The sequence below is a fragment of the Miscanthus floridulus genome, chromosome 8 (assembly GCF_019320115.1).
Source record: "Miscanthus floridulus cultivar M001 chromosome 8, ASM1932011v1, whole genome shotgun sequence".
Classification (NCBI taxonomy): Eukaryota; Viridiplantae; Streptophyta; class Magnoliopsida; order Poales; family Poaceae; genus Miscanthus; species Miscanthus floridulus.
The window spans coordinates 13,847,129-13,867,126 of NC_089587.1; the positions used below are offsets into that span (position 1 = coordinate 13,847,129).

Consider the following 19,998-nt stretch of genomic DNA (forward strand, 5'->3'; position numbering starts at 1 on the left):
AGTTAGTTCCACCTTAAATAGCTCCAACTAGCCCAAATAATCACCTCTTTGGGGGATAGTTTTTTAGGGTGGGCTAGGTACAAATAACCCACTCTAACCCTCCTGTTTAACTACTTTAGGGCTAGTTGAGCTCCAACTAGCCCAAACCAGCTCTAACCCATGGATCCAAACAGGGCCTATGTATGTGAGACGAGATGCCTTGTCCCTTTCGGTTTTGCACTTCCATCAGTGAGGGTTTCATAGGAAAAAGGCAATAGGAGGATCGATTTGGACGTTTTTCAAGATTGGATGGTAGCGCTGCTTTGAAGCAGAACTGGATCCACAGGCACAGCATGAACTTGTGGTTTGTCTTCTCTTCTGAGATCAGGAGGCTTGTGTGTGCATGATCTGATTGGGAACAAAATCCGAATGGTAATGCTATCATTAAGCATGCTTCGCTCGCCTAAAAAAATAAATCAACTCCTGCACCCCTCGCTCTGCTCCCGCCCTTACCCCTTCCGTGCTCCTTATCCCTGACCGCAACGCCCGACGTCCTCCCCCATCGGTAGCCCCTAACGTCCGTAGATTCGGTGGCTCTCTTCCCTACCCGACGAGATCCATAGAGCAGGAGCGAGATCTGCTCGCATCCTGCGAGATCCATGGAGGTGGCGCGGCGGTGTTGCAGGGGAGTTGGCGGCTCTCCTCCACCCTGGTGCGCAGCGCCCTCCCTACCCGTGGCGGCGCCCTCTCACATACTAGCGACCAAGCTCCCCTCACCCACGCGGCCCTGGCGCTCCTTGCCCCCCATCCCTCACCATCGCCGCCGAGCCAAGCCCGGTACCGGTGGTGTTGGTGGCAACGGTGCTCGTGCGCCGCCGCTCGCCACCGGTTCCAACCTGACGGCTGGAAGCGACGGGCCAAGGCTTCCCCTCCCATATGTTGTAAATGTGTGTTTCAGTCGTTTTAAAGGTATGTTGCGGTTGTTTTTTATGGATGTTGCAAAAGTAGATCGAGGATGTTGCACATGTAGCATATGTTGCAAGTGTTTTAGAAGCATGTTACAGTAGTTTGTTCAAAATATTTCGTTGTTTCCAGATGTACGTTGCAATCGTTTTTTATCTAGATGTTGTATATGTTTTCACACATATGATTTCACACTATATTTCAATGTTTCAGTTGTTTCAGTCTTATGTTGCAGTAAGTGTTTTTTTTCATGTTGCACTAGTTTTATCTAGATGTTGGATATGTTTCACACACATGTTGCAAGCGTATGTTCTAAATGTTTCATCTATTTCAAATGTACGTTGCATTCTAGTGTTTCAAGTTGCAAGTACAGACCGCCGAAGTTGGTATCCATGAGGGCGAGCAGGGCCAAGCCGCAGTCACCGGCGCGTGGAGGAAGTGCTGGTCAGCGGTGGCGGTGTGGGGAGGACGCGGTTCTGTTATGGAAGAGGCTGGGCGAGTCTTCCTGGTGGTTTAGAAGAGACGGGCGCTACACCGGTGTGGAAGAGGCGGGGGCGAATCATCTGATTAGTGAAGACAGTGGATCCAAAGTAGGCGGTTTGAATGCGAGCGCGGGGAATGGAGTTGGCGCGGGCGGAGCAGCATGGCATCGGAACGTCTGAGGAGCTAGTGCTGCCGAAATCCAAAGCCACATTTTACAGCTAATCTGAAGCGCGCGCCTACTGCTTCCGTGATTGGGCCCACTTTTTTATATCAAAATAATTAATGAAAAAATGGCTGTGCTGAAATCACAAAATGGTAAATTTTATGTTTCGGTAAAAAAAAAGGTAAGCTGTTCGGCTGATGGTTTTTACGACTGATAAGCCGGATAATGCTGTTTTGTTGTGAGAAAAAAACGCTGTATTATGACTGATAAATTAAGCTGATAAGTTCAAGCAAATAGGTTGATCCGTGTATATAATTTTCTGCACCACTTTCATCCATATTTCTGCAATTGTGCTGATCCCGTTCGAACGCAGGTAAGGCACTGACTAGACACCATGCTCGTTAGCGGCCCCGTTCGACTTACCCCATATTCTGATTGTTTGACTTCTTTTTTTACTGAAATAGTATTTTTCTCCTACAACAATTCAGCTAGAATAATATTTTTCAGCTAGTTTCGGTCAAAATTCTGCCAGTCGAACGGGGCAGTACACGGTGACTGATCGAGATACGGAAATCGTAGTACAGCACGGGGTCACCCACCCCATTCGAACGAACGTTGGAACAGAGTTCGATTTCGCGTCTCAATTCTCAAACATGGAAACCCTGCCGTAACGAAATTCTCAATCAATCAATCGACAGTCACGAAATCTGTCCGATATGGGGCCCTCGGTTTCCTTGCATGCATCTGTTCTGCTCCCTTATATACCCACCTCCCGACGTGGCACGTCCAGAGAACCTCTCTCTTCTCGTCCTCGCGCACGCACGCTAGCTCTCGCCGTTCCGCGATCATCCCGCGAGAGGGCGACGAGATGCAGGTGACGGCGGCGTCGGCGTCGATGGCTTCGGAGGCGGAGATGGTCGTCGAGGCCGGCTGCGGCGGGGAGCGCAAGAGGAAGAAGACGCTGGGGCGCCGAAAGATCGACATCAAGCCCATCAAGTGCATGGAGGTGAGGCACGTGTGCTTCTCCAAGCGCCGCGAGGGCCTCAACAAGAAGGCCAGCGAGCTCTGCGCGCTGACCGGCGCCAAGGTCGCGGTCATCGTGTACTCCCCGGCCGGGAAGCCCTACTCGTTCGGCCACCCCTCCGTGAGCGCCGTCGTCGAGCGGTACCTCGACCTCGACCCCGTCTCCTCCGCCGCCGCCAACGACGCGTTCGAGGCGCCGCCGCCGCCGATGATGTACGAGTTCGACGGCCAGCGCGACCGCCTGTGCGAGTCCATCGCGGCGGAGGCGCGGCGGAAGGACGCGCTAGACGCGGCGGCGCGCGCGGCCGGGGTGTGGACCGACGACGTCGTGCGCCAAGCCGAGATGGCCGAACTCGTCGCCATGCTCGCCGCGCTCGAGCGAGTTAAGGACGACGCCGACCATGCGATGAGGCAGCATCAGTGCGCCGCGGCGGCGGCGGCTGGCTCCTGCGACGCCTGCTACTACGACCTCGGCGACGGCACGTCGTTCGCGGTTGATGATTATGGTGGCGCCAGCAGCAGCAGCCATCATCAGCAGGCGCCCGTGGACGCGCTGACGATGGCTCTTCTGATAGGCGGCAACGTCGTCGGGCATGCCGCCACCCACGCTCCGATGCTGCTGCCTCCTCCTGATCTCCCGCCGGCGGCGGCGCCGGTGCCACTGGCTTTCAACTACGGCTCTGACCACAGCCATGTCACAGGCTATGAAGGCTATGCCTACGACCTTGGAGATGGCGGCGGCTATGGCTCCGCTTATGAAACGGAAGCAGGGTGTTACTTCGGGCCAACGGCGACGTGCAACTTCTCTGGGTAGCTTTGCGTCAGTTTAATTACTAGTACTGTTACTACGTGTTCACTTAATGGTGAATAATAATGCCGTTGTGCCTTAGGTCTACATGATCAATGAATTTAAAGGGAGTTGCTATATTTCAGTCGCCTGAAATATATCAACCATCTCAGGCGACGTCCAGGGCCCTTGGATCTTCATCCAAGGGTCAGATCTGTTCTCTGTTGTTTCTATGTAGCAGGCAACAAAACGGGTCCGCAAATGAACCACCAAAGCAGCTACCGGGCCCGCCAAACCTTAACGGGTGCAACATCCGATACCCGCTATATCAAATAACTACTCATTCGGCCCACAAAACAGCTATTCGGCCCAATTGAACAGTTCACAAATTACAGCTCTGCCACTACACCCTCCAGCAAGAAAGAAAAACCCCGATCAATCTGGATCTAGAAGAGGAATTACAGTGGAGAGGAGCGAAAATTAGAGAATAAATGCACAGGTAAAACACAAGAAGATGAACAAGGGCAAAGGATATGATCTGCCTAGGAAAAAGGTACTAACCAGCAAGATTATTCTATTTCTTGCCTTCATCTGCTTTTTTTCATTGCATCAGTTCACTGAAACACCTGAACCGTAACCATCTTGCTTCTGTCTTCTTTGTTGCTGTTGCTATAGGTCTATAGTTATCCAAAGTAAAGTACACTTGTCAACCCGATTTAGATTTTACAAATCTAGTGGGATCCATGCCTCCATGGTGGTTGATGACTAAAAGAACAATGTGTTATGAACCTAGGCAACTTGTATAGAATTTAGGGGCAACTTGTATAGAATTCAGAGACAACTAGTATAGGATTTACAGGTAACTTGTATAGGATTTTGGGGAAACTTGTAAAGAACTCAGAGGCAACTTGATCACAAATTGATCAGCTTGTGGAATTCCTTGCACATGACAGAATTGCAATAGAGGCAGACACCCTTCTTTTTTGCTTGTTTGTTTTGGTTGTAAGTTTAGATGACCACCACAAATGTCACTGCCCACTGGCTGACTGCAATGCAAAAGATCTTCTTACACCTAAAAATAACAGTTTGTTGCATGTTTATGCAGGTTCACAACGAACGACTGCATCAAATAGGAGATGAAGACTTCTTAAGGGAAATGGGTATTGGATGTGATGACACTGGACTGGAACTTACACAATTATCAGAGATAACAACTAACATACATTGTGAACAGGTTTGAAAATTTTATTTATCTTATTATATGCAGAGTGCTTTGGCAGTGTTGCTTTCACTAATCGGTTTATCTTAATATATGCAGAGTGCTTTAGCAAGAGATTTAGAAGCCAATATTCAAAGTTACTACAATTTTGATTCAAACATTGTAAACCCCAATTATACTAATCAGGTAAATAAAAATTGCAGTTATTACATATTAAGCTACATTTTCAATGCTACAAACTTGTAATTTAGACTATTCCTAATTGCAACTACTGATATTTGAGTTTCTTTTTGTTTGTTTGTAATGAACAGGATAGTTCATCAGCACTACTGGAATACAACAGTTATGGACAGGATAGTCTTCTTCATATGCAGGGTGCGTCCGAAAGAGAAGTGGAATTCAATCCTGAGAGCTACATGTTTCATACAAACATTGAAAATGCCAACAATACTCATGAGGTAAAAAGGAATTCAACTTATAACACATATTGTCAGTGTGACATATATAAGTTCATCAAACCCTGTGCAAAAAATACAATAATAATAATGCAGCAGGCATTACAAGTTTGACTTACTTTGTCTTGCTTCAATGTGTTATTCCACTACTTTATCTTCCTCTCTATCTCCTTAGCATTTGACTGACCTCATGCTGTAACAGCAGAGCTCAATACCACCAGTGAACTACAGCAGCTATGGACAAGAACAAGAAATGCAGAGACAAGAAGTGAGATTCCTAAAACTCGCATTTCACAATTTTTTTGAAAAAAATGGGTACTAACAAAAGAACTAAGATTTTATTGTAATGGTGAACCCCAAAATTTGCAGGAGATCATGTCACCAGGAGGAACAAGTTATGTACTATCACAGGGCGGATCAAGCTATACAAGCCTTATGAACCAAGTCATAGCTCAGGCTAAATCTTCAAATCAGAATTATGAAGAATTTTTGTCATCTGAAATGACAGGAAGTTTCATGGACATACTCAATGAGCCATTTCCACTAGAGGTATTTACTTGTTCTCTACATATACAGCTAAATTACTTTGTTTGCTACAATACAAGATGAAATATCTAACAGTACACCTTTTTCCTTACCGGTGAAAATAGAACCGGATGTTCATCACTACCAACAGAATCTATGAGCCACCACAAGATGATGGAGATAGCCTGCGAAATGAAGAATCAGAAGCAGTACCAGAGTTTGCAAATGAAGAAAACATGGTACATGAGGAAAGACAAGATGGATAAGGCAGTGAAGGGGAGCAAGATACAGAGGGCAACATGACAAAACAACATCTAGTAGCAAGTGAAGAACAAGATGAAGAAGAGCTCAGGGCAATTCAGATTGAAAGCCAAAGTATTATGGCAGCTGAGTGTTTGTCTCACGAACATGCTAGCAGGCATGTTCCACAGCTAGGCATGAAATTCAAAACAACAGAAGATGCGTATAGTTTCTACAATGACTACGCATTTATAGTCGGGTTTTCATTGGTCAAATGGCACACATACAAGTGCCAAGACAAGAAAGATCACAACTATGGCCAGATAACAAGGGTCACATACAAGTGTAACTTGTCTGGTAAGAGAAAGGAGGATGATAGCACTGATGTTTCAGGAGTACGAAGCACAAGAAACAACAAAAGGAAGATTTCTGTTTCTAGAGTCCAAAGCGCAAGAAATAACAAAAAGAAGATTTCTGCTACGCCGCCAACACCTAATCCTGTGCCAAACAAAAGGAAAACAAGTACGCTTGTACCAACCGAGTGCCCCGCTGAACTTGTTGTCACACTATAGAATGGAGAATGGACAATAACCAGGTTGAATCTTGAGCATAATCATGCGTTTGCAAGCAAGGATCAGAAAAATAAACTATTTTCACAGATTAGGATGACTGAAATGGAGAAGGAACTTATTGCAACATTCAACAAAGTGAACCTACCAGATAGGAAGATTATGGCAGTCCTATCTTATATAAGAGGCGATGTCACTCCATACAACAAGAAACATATCAGCAACGAGAAGACAAAGATAAATAAGGCAACATCGGATAATGACATGCAGCAAGTGTATGACTGGTTCTCTAAGAAACAGGCTAAGGACCCAATGTTCTTCTACAAGTTTTCCATAGATGAAAACAACAAAGTGAAAAACATTTTCTGGTCCAATGGTACAAGCAGAAGGTACTATGAGGAATTTGGAGATTGCATCAGTTTTGATACAACCTACAACACGAACAAGTACTCCCTCAAGTTTGCACCAATTGTTGGTATTACAGGTCATGAGGACAATTGCCTGTTTGGCTACGCTTTCATAATGGATGAAACTACTGAAACTTTTGAGTGGTTGTTTCAGACAATGCTGACTTGTATGGGAGGAAAGCACCCTAAAACTATAATCACTGACCAGGACCTAGCAATGAAGGCTGCTATCAGAAACGTTCTACCGTACACTATTTATCGGAACTGCTTCTTCCACATTGTGAAGAAAGCTCAGGAGAAAGGTGGCAGGATATTTTCATTGGAAAGAAACAAGAACCTGCATGACGATCTCTTTGACATTCTTAGGAACTCATTGACCGAAACAGAGTTTGAGTACTTGTACAAGAAGTTACCACAAACATATGATGTCGGTGGCTTCAGATACCTTGATGACATGTGGTTTAATAGGGAAAATTTTGTTCCATGTTACTTCAAGAAGCATTTCTTCCCTTTCATCAACTCTACAGCGAGAAGTGAAGGCACAAATGCATTATTCAAACTGGATGTCACACCAAGGTATAGTATTATGAGATTTATGAATGAGTTCCAAAGAATTTCAGATACAACAGAAAAGAATCAAGCAGAACAGGACTTTGAAACTAGATCAATGCCTTGGTTGAGTACGGCATATGAGTTCGAAAGGCAGGCTGCAAGGCTGTACAACAGAAAGATATTCTTCAAGTTTCAAAAGGAGCTCATATTGGCAACAAAATATGAGGCTCAAGAACTCCAGAAAGATCAAGTTTATGCAGTGTTAAAATCAGAGTACCATAGGCAGTTTGAGTTCAGAACAAGGAGATACATTGTGACAGTAGACTTGACACAGAAAAACTACAGATGTCTGTGTTGCAAATTTGAAAAAGATGGTATAATATGCTGCCATATCATCAAGGTGCTCACAAACCTAAATATATCTCAGCTAGATGACAGTTATTTCATTGAAAGATGGAGGGCTAAAGAGAGGAAACAGTTGACAAGGCAGAATACTGTACCAGAAATAGAGATTGAGAAGAGCAGGCCATTGAGGCACAACATATTGTCAAACAAGTTGAGCAATATTGCTTCAGATGGATCAAGAACAATGGAAACATTCAACTATGTTCTAGAAGAAGCCGAGCGAATGCAAAGAAAACTCAATGAACCAGCAGATGAAGTCAGACTGCAACAATCACAATCTGTTCAACAAAGTGGTACTAATGTTTTGCAAGATGCTAATGATGCAGTCAGACTACCTCAAACAGAATCAGCTCAAGAAAGTGATACAATGCTTTTGCAAGACCCTAATAATGCTCAGAAAAGAGGAAGGCCCAAGAAAGTGACCAGGCAAATAGGAATAGTTGAGGACATCAGAAGCAAAGCAAAAAGCAACTTTACCTGTACACACTGTCGTGAAGGAGGGCATAACATCAAGACATGCCAAAAAAAGCATCTTCCTCCTGTGCCTAAAAAAACAAAGAAAAGGAAATCAGGTAACACAGAGAAACATAGGCAAAAAGTAAATGTTAGCACTACAACAACAGATGTCACTTCTTCATATGTATATTCATCTAATGTTGTTGATATTATCATGCAGGAGATGTTGACAACACCAATAAATAGTAGCAGTGCAAGTGCAGCAAGCAAAGCAAAGAAGGGGAAAGTCAAGAATTGAGAAAACCAAAAACAAGAGATGGAATGCTAATAGCTGCAACTACAGTGGCCAAATAATTTATGTAATTTATTAGTAATAGAGCAATTGTAAATTCAGTACTATTATATCTTTAGACCTACAATGAAATGTATCTATCTGAGGCTACTGGAAGAGACTACTGGGCCGCAACTTGATAAAACATGGATTGCACGTGCTCATAACTAAAATTGCAGTGCCCTACACTGGCAATTTATATTACATCAAACTGCAATTACATAACTGAATATTTAAGTTGTTTGGTTTACATATGCAGTGTCCTACAGCTACTGCTACTGCTAAGAGAACTTGGTGCAGACATACATACCTGCCATATGCTTCATCTATGGTTTCAATTGGATTGTCATTTTTCTTTTTTGTTGCAAGCTGCAAAAAAATAACAACTTTTGAGTCATCCTTGTTATGAAAATTACCATCACGCTTCACAACTAAAATTATCAACACATAAATATTTCAATCACTCACACAAAGAGTTCACAAATCCTAGCAATATCAAGAAAGGCGACCCTCTGCTTGAGCAATGGCATGTTCTGATCTAACTTGCTCAGGTGGTCTCCCACTCCTGATATCGGCAGAATTGGAGCTAGGTGGCCTTCCCATCTTCCTGTACAGACAAACCCAACAAATAAGACAATGTAGTCAAATCACAATACATAATCAATATGCAAGAAATGGTTGCACAGAATATACAGAACAGGACAGACAACTAAATGATGAATTCATTCTAGATCAAGAAAAACACAAAACAATTGTTGATGAGGCCATCGAACCTCCTGTGAAATCATTCAACAAAAACAAAGATGGAACAGCCACCACATCTTGGCCTACCTCCACAAACCTTCATCTAACACAAACACAGATCACATAGGACAGAGCACAAAGGACAATTTCTTTCTATGGAAGGACAAGGATAAAAACTTGGTGTGGACTGACACAAAACACAACAAACATAAGACAAGGTGTGTTAGCACAAATCACAAAGGACAATTTCTTTCTATGGAAGGACAAGGATACAAACTAGGTGAGGGTAAGCACAATCACAAATAACAAAGAAATCACAAGAAACATATAACAAGGCGACTCATATTGTCATCATATGATCAATTCAACAACTATCAATGAGTTAAAAAGCAAGTGCTACACAGACTAAATTTAAAAAATGCAAAACTCACATGTTGCCATGGTACTGAGGACAAAGGATCTCAATAAGATGCTGGTTGGACTTTAACTGACCGCGTACCCTCATGGTGCTTCTAGTATCCATGCACAAAAGTCATACTTCAACATCTTGGTCTGTAAGAACAAAATCAAATTCATAATAATATAACACAAGACCCAATTGAACTATGTATAAACAAGAAGACAAGAGGAACATGCACAACCCTCAAACTTCTCCTTGTCTTCCCTATAAAAGGTTAGTAGTACACAACAAAAAACACTTATAGACAAAACCATAAAACTATAATAATGGGTACAAAAGAGTTAACATCAGCAATCCAACAGAATATTATCATCTTGTTTACTTTAGCCTCTTCAATATATATTAAAATTTACAACCATTTTAGCATCAAATGCTCTCACCAAACTAGCTACTTCTTTACAAAGTGGCATGCACTCATAGCAAGAACCTACACCCTATATTGACCTAAACGCAAGATCTAGAGACAAGCCTCAAATAATGCTCCATGATTCAAATTGCCAGAGACCTGAGAAAGAAAAAAATAGAAACAAACAATCAGATTAAAAAACGTGAAGTTATAATAAACAAAGTGACGTTGGAACTAATATTACCTCCTTCACTTTGCATGTACCATCATATGCACTATTGTATTCATTGAAAACCATGTCATTAACAAGTTTGATGCGAAGTTGACTAATATCATCTTCGGTGTACTTCTCCAACATATTCAGATGGACTTCAAAATGCTCTAGATTCTTTATAGCATACACACCACTATCATTGATTATGCTGAAAAAAGAAAAAGAAAAAGGGAAAAATAGGAAACAATGGGACTATAAGCACAAACAAAATCCACATGATCTATATAAATCAAAGGACTACATTTCAATCACATACTTATCAGATTGCTGGGGTACAGTTCCAAAGAAGACATGGAATGCATGTAAGCCATAGTCGATATTAACAACTTGTTTCCAGACAGTGGCCTAAGTTTTCTAGCTACAAATCAGGTAAAAAGAAAATGACTACACCATGCAAAATAATATTTGTTTCAATGAAGGATATAGTAAACTACTGTAGAACTGAAAATAATGGGAAAAAGCTGCCACTGCAATACTGAAAATAGACAAATGGTGCATATACAAATACAAACTGATACTTACAAATTCATCTTTCACAGCTTTGTGGAAAGCTGAGTCTACTCCAAAGCACACTGTGCATGAATCCAAGATTATACACCATCTCAGGCTAAAATACAGTACAACAACATACCACCGATCATGGAAGAGTATTGGAAAATAGAGCTGACAAAATAACAAACATTGTGATTATTAGTAACATCACATAGTAGGACTAGAACACAACATTTATGCTAGTACTCTTTTTCAAACAATAGAGAAGATATGTTACGCACATAGTCGCTGGATGTTAAAGGCCTGGCACGATGAGCACCCTTAAAGCATCTCACAGCAGTCTCAAATAGCTCCTTCTCCTTCTCATCATCACGACCATGATTTCCAATAAGATAATCCTACAATAACAAATTGACCGATATTATTTCCATATAGTGCAAACATATAGTTTACAAAGAATACATCAACGACTACTAACCCCAACTTTAGAGAAGAAGTAATGCTTTCTAGAATCCCTGGGGTGTTTTCTAAGGAACAGCAGCTTGTAAAATGCGTTCACTACAAAATGGTTGACCTTTCCGCCAGGCCGAAGAGAAGATGAAAGTGCACTCAACAAGACAACAACAAACCCATAATCCACCACTTTTAGACTGCAAACACAAAAACAAAACAATTCATAGTGAATTGGTACAAGTATTAACACACGGTGCTGCAGAAGGCTAAGAATGGGAAAATTGTGTAAATTTCAAACTTACTTCAAGTGTTCGCTGCTTTCTCCCATCTTCAAAACAGCTTCATACACATCAGATTCAAGTTTGGACACACTAATCTTGGATTGAGGGATGATAAAAGGGCTGATCTTGTACATGCTAGGCTTCGCAAGCCGTCTAGGACGATGAATAGCAACCTTTGAACTCGAAGACTGCCAAACAACTTCACTGGACGACTCAGAGTTCAATACAAATCCATAGCTGCCAATAGACTTTGTAGACAAGCAAGGCACACCAACCACAGACTTTTCACTATGGGATGGAAGACGTGATTGAATAGGTGTCTACAAAACATACAACAAGGAACACATAAAATTGTTCGAAAAAATGGAAAAACTAATAGTGTTAGAGCAAGGATCTAATAATTTCAATATATCCTAAAAATACATCACAAAAAATCACACAAACACAATACGATACACTATCAAAGAAAAAAGAAGGGGGCATTTACTCCAAATATATATAAGCTATTACATGATCCGAAAGCAGCCCCAACTGCTACCATGTAGCATTGTACTAACTACTTCCCCTTCTACTACAATGTCTCCAAAAAAGATAAAGCAGAAGGAAGCATGCACCATCACATTATCTCCCACCACAAACTTTCCAGAATGATAAGATTAGGTACGCCTAATTACAATTTTTATAGGATCTCCATAAGGACTGACTGCAGCAAGAGGAACAGGTTGACTTGGATCTTCTTCGATCTCAGAATATTCAGTTAAAGGTAAAGACTCCATACGGATAACGTCCTAAAACAACAATAAATACAGAAATAAGACCAGAGAGATCAAAAGTTACATCACAATACAAAATCGATATAATGCAATAGGGAGGATTACATTTTCAACATTCCCATTTATCTTAGTCCCAGCATTTCCAGTGCCAATGGTCTCCTCATTGCTCACATTACCACCTCTAGGAGACGTCGGCTTATCAACAAAAACCCATTCTTTAGATGCAGACCTAGATTTCAAGTTCAAGTTGCTTTTGGTTTCAACCTATGAAAAAATGAAACTAAATCAGGTGGGAAAACATTCCTTGTACATCAAAAACTACTTGGCATCTATAGAAACAAAACAACATACATTTCCAGGGACACCTCCGTGGGACATATTAGCACCAACATTCTGACCTGAAGTAGAAACTCTACTCAACTGCAGCAACAAAGAATAAATAAAATTTCATATACATAATATATAATGACTTAGCATGGGAAGAATAAACAAGATGGAAGAGGACATGTACCATAGACAATGCTCTATCAAGAGGACAAGATGTATCACAAGTAGTACCAACAGAGCGCCTCAAGTTAGGATCTGCAACATAATTTCCTAAGTCATCTAGTTCTTCAAACATTCTGAACGAAGGTACACTAGGGCTACGAAAGAATGGAATCTTCGTCTTCAGACAAGGTTCCTTGACAGGTGCTTTTCCAGCAAAAAAAATATAAGACAATAAAGAAGGCTGAAACTTAAATGAAATAAAAAAATTCATATTGCAGAATTCAAATACTACAATTGCAGAATTACAAAGGTGCAATTTACTGATAAAGAGAATGCAACATAAAAAATAGGGACTAACCATTAAGATCTTGAGCAGAAACTGCATTTTCATCCAAGTCAGCTCTAGAACCAGCTTGAGCATTCTCCACTCCAAAAGGACCAAGACCACTCAGAGAACCAATAGCATTCCTTAGACTCGGTGCTTCTCCTATTTGTCCTACATAGAGACCATGCTCAAACATGAACCCAATTCATATATCTTAGATTTCGTAAAGCATTTTTTTTCATCAGTGGGACAAACCTGGGGCCCTCTCAACTGTACCAACCAAGGGCATAGCAGCGGCCGCATTAGTTGTCTCGCCTTCATGAACAGTAGGAACCAAGGGGGAAGCAGTATATGCACTAGTTGCTTTGCCTTTCTAAACAATAGAGAACAGAATGAAACAAGTCTATTCAGTAGGGTATTTCATTTACTACATCAATACCTAGTAGTGTATATTACTAACAGCAAAAATATGCTGGAACCTATGCCTATCTGATCATGGAATAGCAGAACAGCTACAAAAGCATATAAAAACAAGAACCAAATAATGCAAAACTCACTTTTAGATGGAGCTTTTGACGTTTAGTTGCAACATTAGTAGTTAACACTTGGTCTTCCTCAATAACTACAGTATTATCCTTGTTACATCCATTTCCAGTTTGATCCGGCACAGTTGCCTAAAAAGACAAAAGTGACCCAACAATTTAGAAAATAAACAAGTGAAGACAAATAAAATGAGAAATATGAACATTCACCTCAGCATTATGATCTTTTATGTGACTCAGAGGGGACTTGCCAAGACGTTGAGAGAGTCGAGTCCTAGACGCTACACTATTGGCGCTCGAATATTGTGATGCGCATCTTTTCCTCTTCCTTTTACTTATAGCTGAACCTAAAAATAATCATAAGATTATGAACACACATACAAACAAATCAACTAAATGTAGAAATAAATGTTACACAACATTCCATGTACCTTCAGCTGATGAGTCTTTGGAAGGAATAATTTCAGTTGACTGAGAAGCACGACAATTCTCACCACCAGATCCATCGTATAATCCATCAGATTCAATTTTATCAGTCACAGAGCATTCTTCTTCATTTGTTTCAGTAGGAGCAGCAACTGTAGGATGCACATCTTCAATAATGGTATTATTTGCAGCAGTAGCAGCACCATCCACTTCTTTCACAGCTGTTTTACTTGTATCACCAGCCATTCCCGCATCAAAGACATCATCTTGCACAACAAAATGTCCTGGAGAAGGCAGTGGGGCTTCATATTTAGCACGGACAGCATCATCATCACCATTATGATGTGCTGGAGAAGGAAGAGGAGCTTCATATTCAGCACGGATACCATCAACAACTCCATCATCACCATCATCATGTCTTGGAGGGGGCACTCTAGCAGCAGAACCCTCAGCCTCATCAGAAGCATCACCACCACGATTAATTACATGAGTCCTATGCATATACATAAACATCTTAGCAACAAGTGTGCCTGGGCTCCTAAAGCCTAGTCTTGTATGGTGGTTTTCAAAAATATTGCACATGTTATCCATGTCCTGTAATGCCAAGTTAATAGTAACATATGAATCATGTAAATTTCATTATACAAGAGTAATGAAATGATCAAATCAAAGGATTGCACAAAGACACATACATTTGTCCTGATGAAATCACAACGTCTATCCAAAGTTCTCCTAAAAAGAGCACAAGCCTCTTCCGGTAGATACTCTTCAGCATAGCATGTGTCATCGATGGATTTCACCTACATAAAATCAACTCAACCAGTGATCTCAAAAAACCCATACAGCTAATACAACTCTAGATGTGCATTAGAAGTCAACAAAAACCCAATAACAGAATGTTAACAAGGCATGGGCAGCCACACAAACTTCATAGAGAACTAGGGGCTATTAGATGTAGAAAGTTTTGAGATATCACACAGCAGATAAATCACTTCTAAAACTTAATAAATACTGCACAGGACAAAATGAAACACTACCTGCAACTAAATAGATAGCCACTGGTTCTAAAAACTAAACAGGCAGCCTCTGAAATTAATCACAGTCAGACCAACAACATCACTACAGAAATCACAATCTTGAGCTATGAACTTAATACAAGAATGACACTTGCACAGATTTAACATGCATATTGCACATGCTTATAACTAAAATTGCAATGGTCGTAACTTGTAATTTATATTATTGGTGATTGCAATAAATGCCTTTGATCAAGTAAGCAACCTAAGATCAACACTCAAGATTTTTGGTAGATTTTTTTCATACTAGACAATACAACACCAATGTATATTGGGCAAGCAAAACCACAATAAATAGATGAAAAGTTGTGTTAGCAGAATCAGAAGAGAATTTTTTCTAAGAAAGCACAAGGTCAACATTTTGCTGACAGTAAGAATCAGAAGAGCCTTAGGGCACTAAGACTAAGAAATATTTATACAACTCCAGAAAGATCTAAACTCATGCAGTAAGGATACATGATACATCAATAAAGCTCATGGATACACAACATCACAACTACAAATATGAATTTTTAGGTTCACTACTCACCGGTCGCTTTCCATAAATCTCACCAGACACACGATCATATGAAGCAAAGGTCTTGATCATCGAGCCCTTCCAACAATGGATTCTTGGCAGATCTAGGGGTAGCTGATTACGTACTCCAAAGTTGATATAATCAAGATAATAACCCTACATATGATTTCAAAGGCATCACTAAAACATGCTGCATAACCAAAAAACGGACAACTGAATAAAGGAAAAAAATACAAATATAGGCACACTTACAGCTAGAAAGTATCTGCAACCACCAATTGTACTCCGATGCTTCTTTCTATAGTTTGTAATGGAAGAAAACATCCAATCATAGATGAACTTTGACCAATTCCATTCTTTCACCTTAGATACATCAATCAATGAACCTAGATACTACGGGCTCGGATAAGTACTAGAATTAACACAAAGAAATGTAGACAAGGCTACAACCATGAAGTATCGAAGCACGTCATCATCAGATAACGTGCCTCCTACCAACTTGTCCCCAAATGTCTTGATCATGGGCAAAGAGGGACTCTTTGATTGCTGAAAGGAAATTGCTCTTCGTAGACTCAGTATAATTCTCCTTAATATCTTCACCATCATTTGGAAGCCCTAAAAAGAGATGGACTGACAATGGATCCAATGGAATCACTTTCCCTCCAACTACTATGTCACTACAACTCACATCTACTTGATCTGCTATCCATTGCACAAATCCTCTGGGTGCTGAGCAACCATCGTACTCCAGTAAAATTCCAAAGCCATGATGCCTGATAATTTTCTTTTTGCGCTCATCCAACTTTGCTATTATCTTTTCTCCAAAGTACTTGCTATTAAACCTACTTCCTGGTCTCTCTGATGTACCTGCAGTGCCACTCAATTTCCCTTTACCTCTACCTCTAACTGTTCTGATACTCTGTAAAACAATGCAACAAAAAAGAAAATCTGGTTAGGATACTAGAATCACTAAACATGGTGACAAATTTAGCAAAAAACTTCATTAGTTGGCTATGTTTTTTGAACAAAACCTATTCCCTGAAATATCATGCTCATCATGCATCCGCTCAATCGTAATGCTACTGAATTTACCTTTCTAGTCTGGACACCTGAACCCCTTGCTTTCCCTTTCTTCTCAACAAACTTAGCAAACTGAGAATACATAATAGAAACAAAAATATCAGGTACAGTTCAAATGCAAATAGCACTATACAAGAACAAAAGTGCATGATGACATCAAGCATTCAAGAACAGAAAAGAAAAATAGGCAAGGACCAATGCCACCAGTATCACTCAATCATCTACAGTATAATAATCATGTAGTATATACAGGAACAATAAAACTAGCATGGACCCTAAACTACTACTACTACTACAGGAGTAATACAAAACTAAAACAACCACAACACAATATATCAGATATTAACAGACAAAGGTTTCACAACATACTCCACAAACGGCTTTTTGAACATGCTTCAAAGTTTTCAGCATTTCACTAGTATCAATATTATCATCTTCAGGATTTGGATCCTAAAAAAGGCAACAAGATATATCATATATCAAATTATTATAATACACAAGTGCACACACAAAAACAAATTCAAAATGAACTTAGTACCTCGCCATCATTGAAAGGATCAGAGGTTTCCTCTTCTGAGTTGTTAGGAAGATCATCCTCACTCTCACCATTTGTAGACTCACCATCAGAAAGAAACTCATCATCATCCATGGCTACATAACAAAAAAATGGTTAATGATCTCATTGCTAGCTGCAGTAAAAAACCAATCGAATTGAAATTTAGCAAAGCTCTCTACAGATGAGGGGTCAGGGCCTAGCATGTCAAGTACATAAGAAGCTAAAATTACTAGTACAATGACTTCTATATAAAGAAGGAAATTACTAGAACAGGAGCATGATTTTGACCAGAACACCTAGATGCTTGACATGCTGCTTGTGGACAGTATTGCTCACCCTATACAATTTTCATATATTGTGCAAAGGAAATTCAGTCCTGAAATGCGAAATGCATAGCACTCTCATGGTTTGTTATTAATATGCAGATAGTACAATAGTATAGTATAACACATAATTCAGTTATCAAAATTACATGCAGTAAGTTGTGGGAGCTTAAACAAATTTCTAAAATAAACCATGCATGTGAGCTCATGCAGACACAAACACAAATCAATTTAGTCCTATTTAACGTATCTGACAGAACCAAATAAACAAAAACTACTAAATGGACAGTCCTATTTAATCATGTGAATCAGCGAGCACATCTGCACATGCACGGAGGATCGAAATCATATCATAGCATTAGCAATAGCATATATAGCATACATTGTATCTGAATCTGAAATCATATCATAGCATTATCAATAGCAATAGCATATATTCAACAGACAACCGTACTCCTGATGGAAGCTCAGTACCATACAAAAAAATTAAAACTAATCAAGTTATCAAACAACTCACTGTAAATCAGAACTAGTATCTGAATCTGAAATGAACAAAAAAGAATGGAACACACAAGTTAAAAGACTGGATATTACACATGTTAAACACCATAATTGCAGTAATTTAAGTGTGCAATTTACTACTTATATGATGATAATCTATATTGCAGAGCATTTTGTTAAGGATAAAACCAATAATAGATCAGTAAGCAGCACATTCAGGTAGAGAATAGCCCTTTTCGATTTTTCAATATGTTGTGGTATAGTCCTCTCTTCAACTATAGATCAAATAAACCATTGAACAACCATACCAAGCAAAAAAAAAGCAAGCACCATTGCTGACCATAAAAACCATTGCACACAAAGAACAATAACAAATCGCCCTAATGCTCAGGCTGCTACACCATGGCGCACAGTACGGGCCGTAGCTAGCTCGCTCAACCCAACACAACAAACATAAACACCACCAATCTCTAACCCTATGACCTCCTGACGCTAGAAGATTTTACCAATCAAAGCAAATCGACACCACATCATGTACCAGCATATGCAAATCGACACCATATTGCAATGCTCCTCCGGATCTGCTGGATCCCCTATACTTCACCTGGATCCAATCTTCTACCAGCAATGCAAGCGTCTTCACAATTGTCAGGCTCCTTCAGGGCGACTAAAAAAATTAAAAATCAAACAAATCCTAGCTCCCCCTCGATCCCAGCCGCAAATCGAACCAGACCCAGCATGGAGGCAAGCTGCAGCTGCCCTGGCGTCTATCCTACTACCCCTCGAGCAGGGGGACTTCTAAAAACCCACAACAAAATCAAACAAGCACAAAATCAAGGGGCTAAATAAGCGCAAATCACCCCTCATCCACCTCGCCTGACATCATCCCCACCCCACCTTGCTTCCGCCCGGTCGCTCGTCGGCTGCCGCTGAAGCGACGACACAAGCAGACTCATCCTCGACGAGACAACGCCCGTCCAGGTGAGGCGAAAGCAAGCAGACTCATCCTCCATGAAATCGAACCACAAATACATCAAAGATGCAATCAAAGCGTAGATCTACTGAACCATAAACACAGATGACCCAAAAACAGAGCTCGAATCAGGGAAAGAGAGCGCAGCGTAAGAAGTTACCTGCTGACATCAAGCTATGGCGGAGCAGCGAGCCTCCGAATCGCCGAGGAGGAGACGCCGACGAGCCTCGACGCTATGGCGGAGCAGCGAGCCTCCGAATCGTCGAGGAGGGGACGCCGACGAGCCTCGACGGGGAGAACCACGGAGAGGGGCAGAACAATCGCCACCGCGACGAGCTCTAGAAAGCACGATACCTTTTTATGCGCGGGGATCGAGGAATACGAACAGTCTCCGAATTGGGTTCTCGGTCCGTTGGGTAGTAGCGGATGCGGCCTCCGGTGCCCGGACCCGATAAGAAAGATCGTACCCAAAGCGCACAGATCGCAAACTCCATCCAACGGAGGAGGCATCGCCTGAAACAGAGACAGATTTCAGGCGACTGTACAATAGGAAATGTGGAATTTAAATTGGGTTAGTTAAATTCAATTTGTATATACATATTACAATAACGAACGAGAAGCATATCTTGGTTCAGATAATAATGGACTGAGGCCTCTAATGGACTTAGGAGCATGCTTAGATTGATGAGTTGTGATCAATTATCTTGATTGTTGGTTACAAAGTTTGAAACGACCAAACCCAAATTTGAAATGCCTAGCACGTTCGGTTTACATATTTTGGAAACTTAAATTTGAAACGACGAAGACAGA

General features: G+C 41.0%; 4 protein-coding genes and 1 long non-coding RNA gene across 8 annotated transcripts; 3 read left to right on the forward strand and 2 right to left on the reverse strand.

Moving 5' to 3' along the window:
- The first annotated feature begins 2,456 nt into the window (after window positions 1-2,456).
- Window positions 2,457-3,425, forward strand: LOC136468593 (uncharacterized). Its single transcript, XM_066467105.1, has one exon. It carries the CDS (start codon window positions 2,457-2,459, stop codon window positions 3,423-3,425), a length of 969 nt encoding a protein of 322 aa, XP_066323202.1.
- A 374-nt stretch (window positions 3,426-3,799) lies between these two features.
- LOC136471162 (uncharacterized) lies at window positions 3,800-5,887 on the forward strand. 3 transcript variants are annotated; one of them, XM_066468893.1, is made up of 7 exons: window positions 3,800-3,951; window positions 4,504-4,632; window positions 4,717-4,803; window positions 4,929-5,075; window positions 5,275-5,340; window positions 5,442-5,621; window positions 5,723-5,887. In XM_066468893.1, the coding sequence occupies exons 1-7, from the start codon at window positions 3,913-3,915 to the stop codon at window positions 5,861-5,863; spliced, it is 789 nt and encodes a 262-aa protein (XP_066324990.1). In that variant the 5' UTR covers window positions 3,800-3,912; the 3' UTR covers window positions 5,864-5,887. The 3 variants fall into 3 exon arrangements, with proteins under 3 accessions (XP_066324990.1, XP_066324988.1, XP_066324989.1); XM_066468891.1 differs by lacking the exon at window positions 3,800-3,951 and having other exon boundaries at window positions 4,268-4,632; XM_066468892.1 differs by lacking the exon at window positions 3,800-3,951 and having other exon boundaries at window positions 4,268-4,632; window positions 5,278-5,340.
- Window positions 5,888-6,511: 624 nt separating this feature from the next.
- On the forward strand, window positions 6,512-7,470 carry LOC136468594 (protein FAR1-RELATED SEQUENCE 5-like). The gene is made up of 2 exons (XM_066467106.1): window positions 6,512-7,389; window positions 7,434-7,470. Exons 1-2 carry the CDS (start codon window positions 6,512-6,514, stop codon window positions 7,468-7,470), a joined length of 915 nt encoding a protein of 304 aa, XP_066323203.1.
- Window positions 7,471-10,356: 2,886 nt separating this feature from the next.
- On the reverse strand, window positions 10,357-11,416 carry LOC136471163 (uncharacterized). 2 transcript variants are annotated; one of them, XR_010761955.1, is made up of 4 exons: window positions 11,352-11,416; window positions 11,155-11,271; window positions 10,904-11,044; window positions 10,357-10,529 (listed from the first exon to the last, which is right to left on the reverse strand). It is a non-coding gene; the product is annotated as an uncharacterized lncRNA (long non-coding RNA). The 2 variants fall into 2 exon arrangements; XR_010761954.1 differs by having other exon boundaries at window positions 11,155-11,372.
- Window positions 11,417-12,067: 651 nt separating this feature from the next.
- LOC136468595 (uncharacterized) lies at window positions 12,068-19,715 on the reverse strand. Its single transcript, XM_066467107.1, has 17 exons — window positions 19,349-19,715; window positions 17,374-17,486; window positions 17,205-17,285; window positions 16,848-16,907; window positions 16,255-16,674; window positions 16,008-16,148; window positions 15,768-15,911; window positions 14,855-14,962; window positions 14,168-14,756; window positions 13,947-14,083; window positions 13,752-13,868; window positions 13,450-13,567; window positions 13,228-13,365; window positions 12,892-13,073; window positions 12,732-12,800; window positions 12,486-12,644; window positions 12,068-12,395 (listed from the first exon to the last, which is right to left on the reverse strand). Exons 1-17 carry the CDS (start codon window positions 19,356-19,358, stop codon window positions 12,264-12,266), a joined length of 2,718 nt encoding a protein of 905 aa, XP_066323204.1. The 5' UTR covers window positions 19,359-19,715; the 3' UTR covers window positions 12,068-12,263.
- Between the last annotated feature and the right edge of the window lie 283 nt (window positions 19,716-19,998).

Bases quoted from the DNA above. Each gene is read 5' to 3' on its own strand.
- LOC136468593 (XM_066467105.1), top strand. From the start codon at position 2,457: ATGCAGGTGACGGCGGCGTCGGCGTCGATGGCTTCGGAGGCGGAGATG.
- LOC136471162 (XM_066468891.1), top strand. From the start codon at position 4,411: ATGACCACCACAAATGTCACTGCCCACTGGCTGACTGCAATGCAAAAG. The intron at 4,633-4,716 runs GTTTGAAAATTT...TAATATATGCAG, and splicing joins CTAACATACATTGTGAACAG to AGTGCTTTAGCAAGAGATTT. The intron at 5,076-5,274 runs GTAAAAAGGAAT...ATGCTGTAACAG, and splicing joins ATGCCAACAATACTCATGAG to CAGAGCTCAATACCACCAGT.
- LOC136468594 (XM_066467106.1), top strand. From the start codon at position 6,512: ATGGAGAAGGAACTTATTGCAACATTCAACAAAGTGAACCTACCAGAT. The intron at 7,390-7,433 runs GTATAGTATTAT...AAAGAATTTCAG, and splicing joins AAACTGGATGTCACACCAAG to ATACAACAGAAAAGAATCAA.
- LOC136468595 (XM_066467107.1), bottom strand. The intron at 14,963-15,767 runs GTGAGTAGTGAA...GATTTTATGTAG, and splicing joins AGATTTATGGAAAGCGACCG to GTGAAATCCATCGATGACAC. The intron at 12,396-12,485 runs GTAATCCTCCCT...TTGTTGTTTTAG, and splicing joins TAAATGGGAATGTTGAAAAT to GACGTTATCCGTATGGAGTC.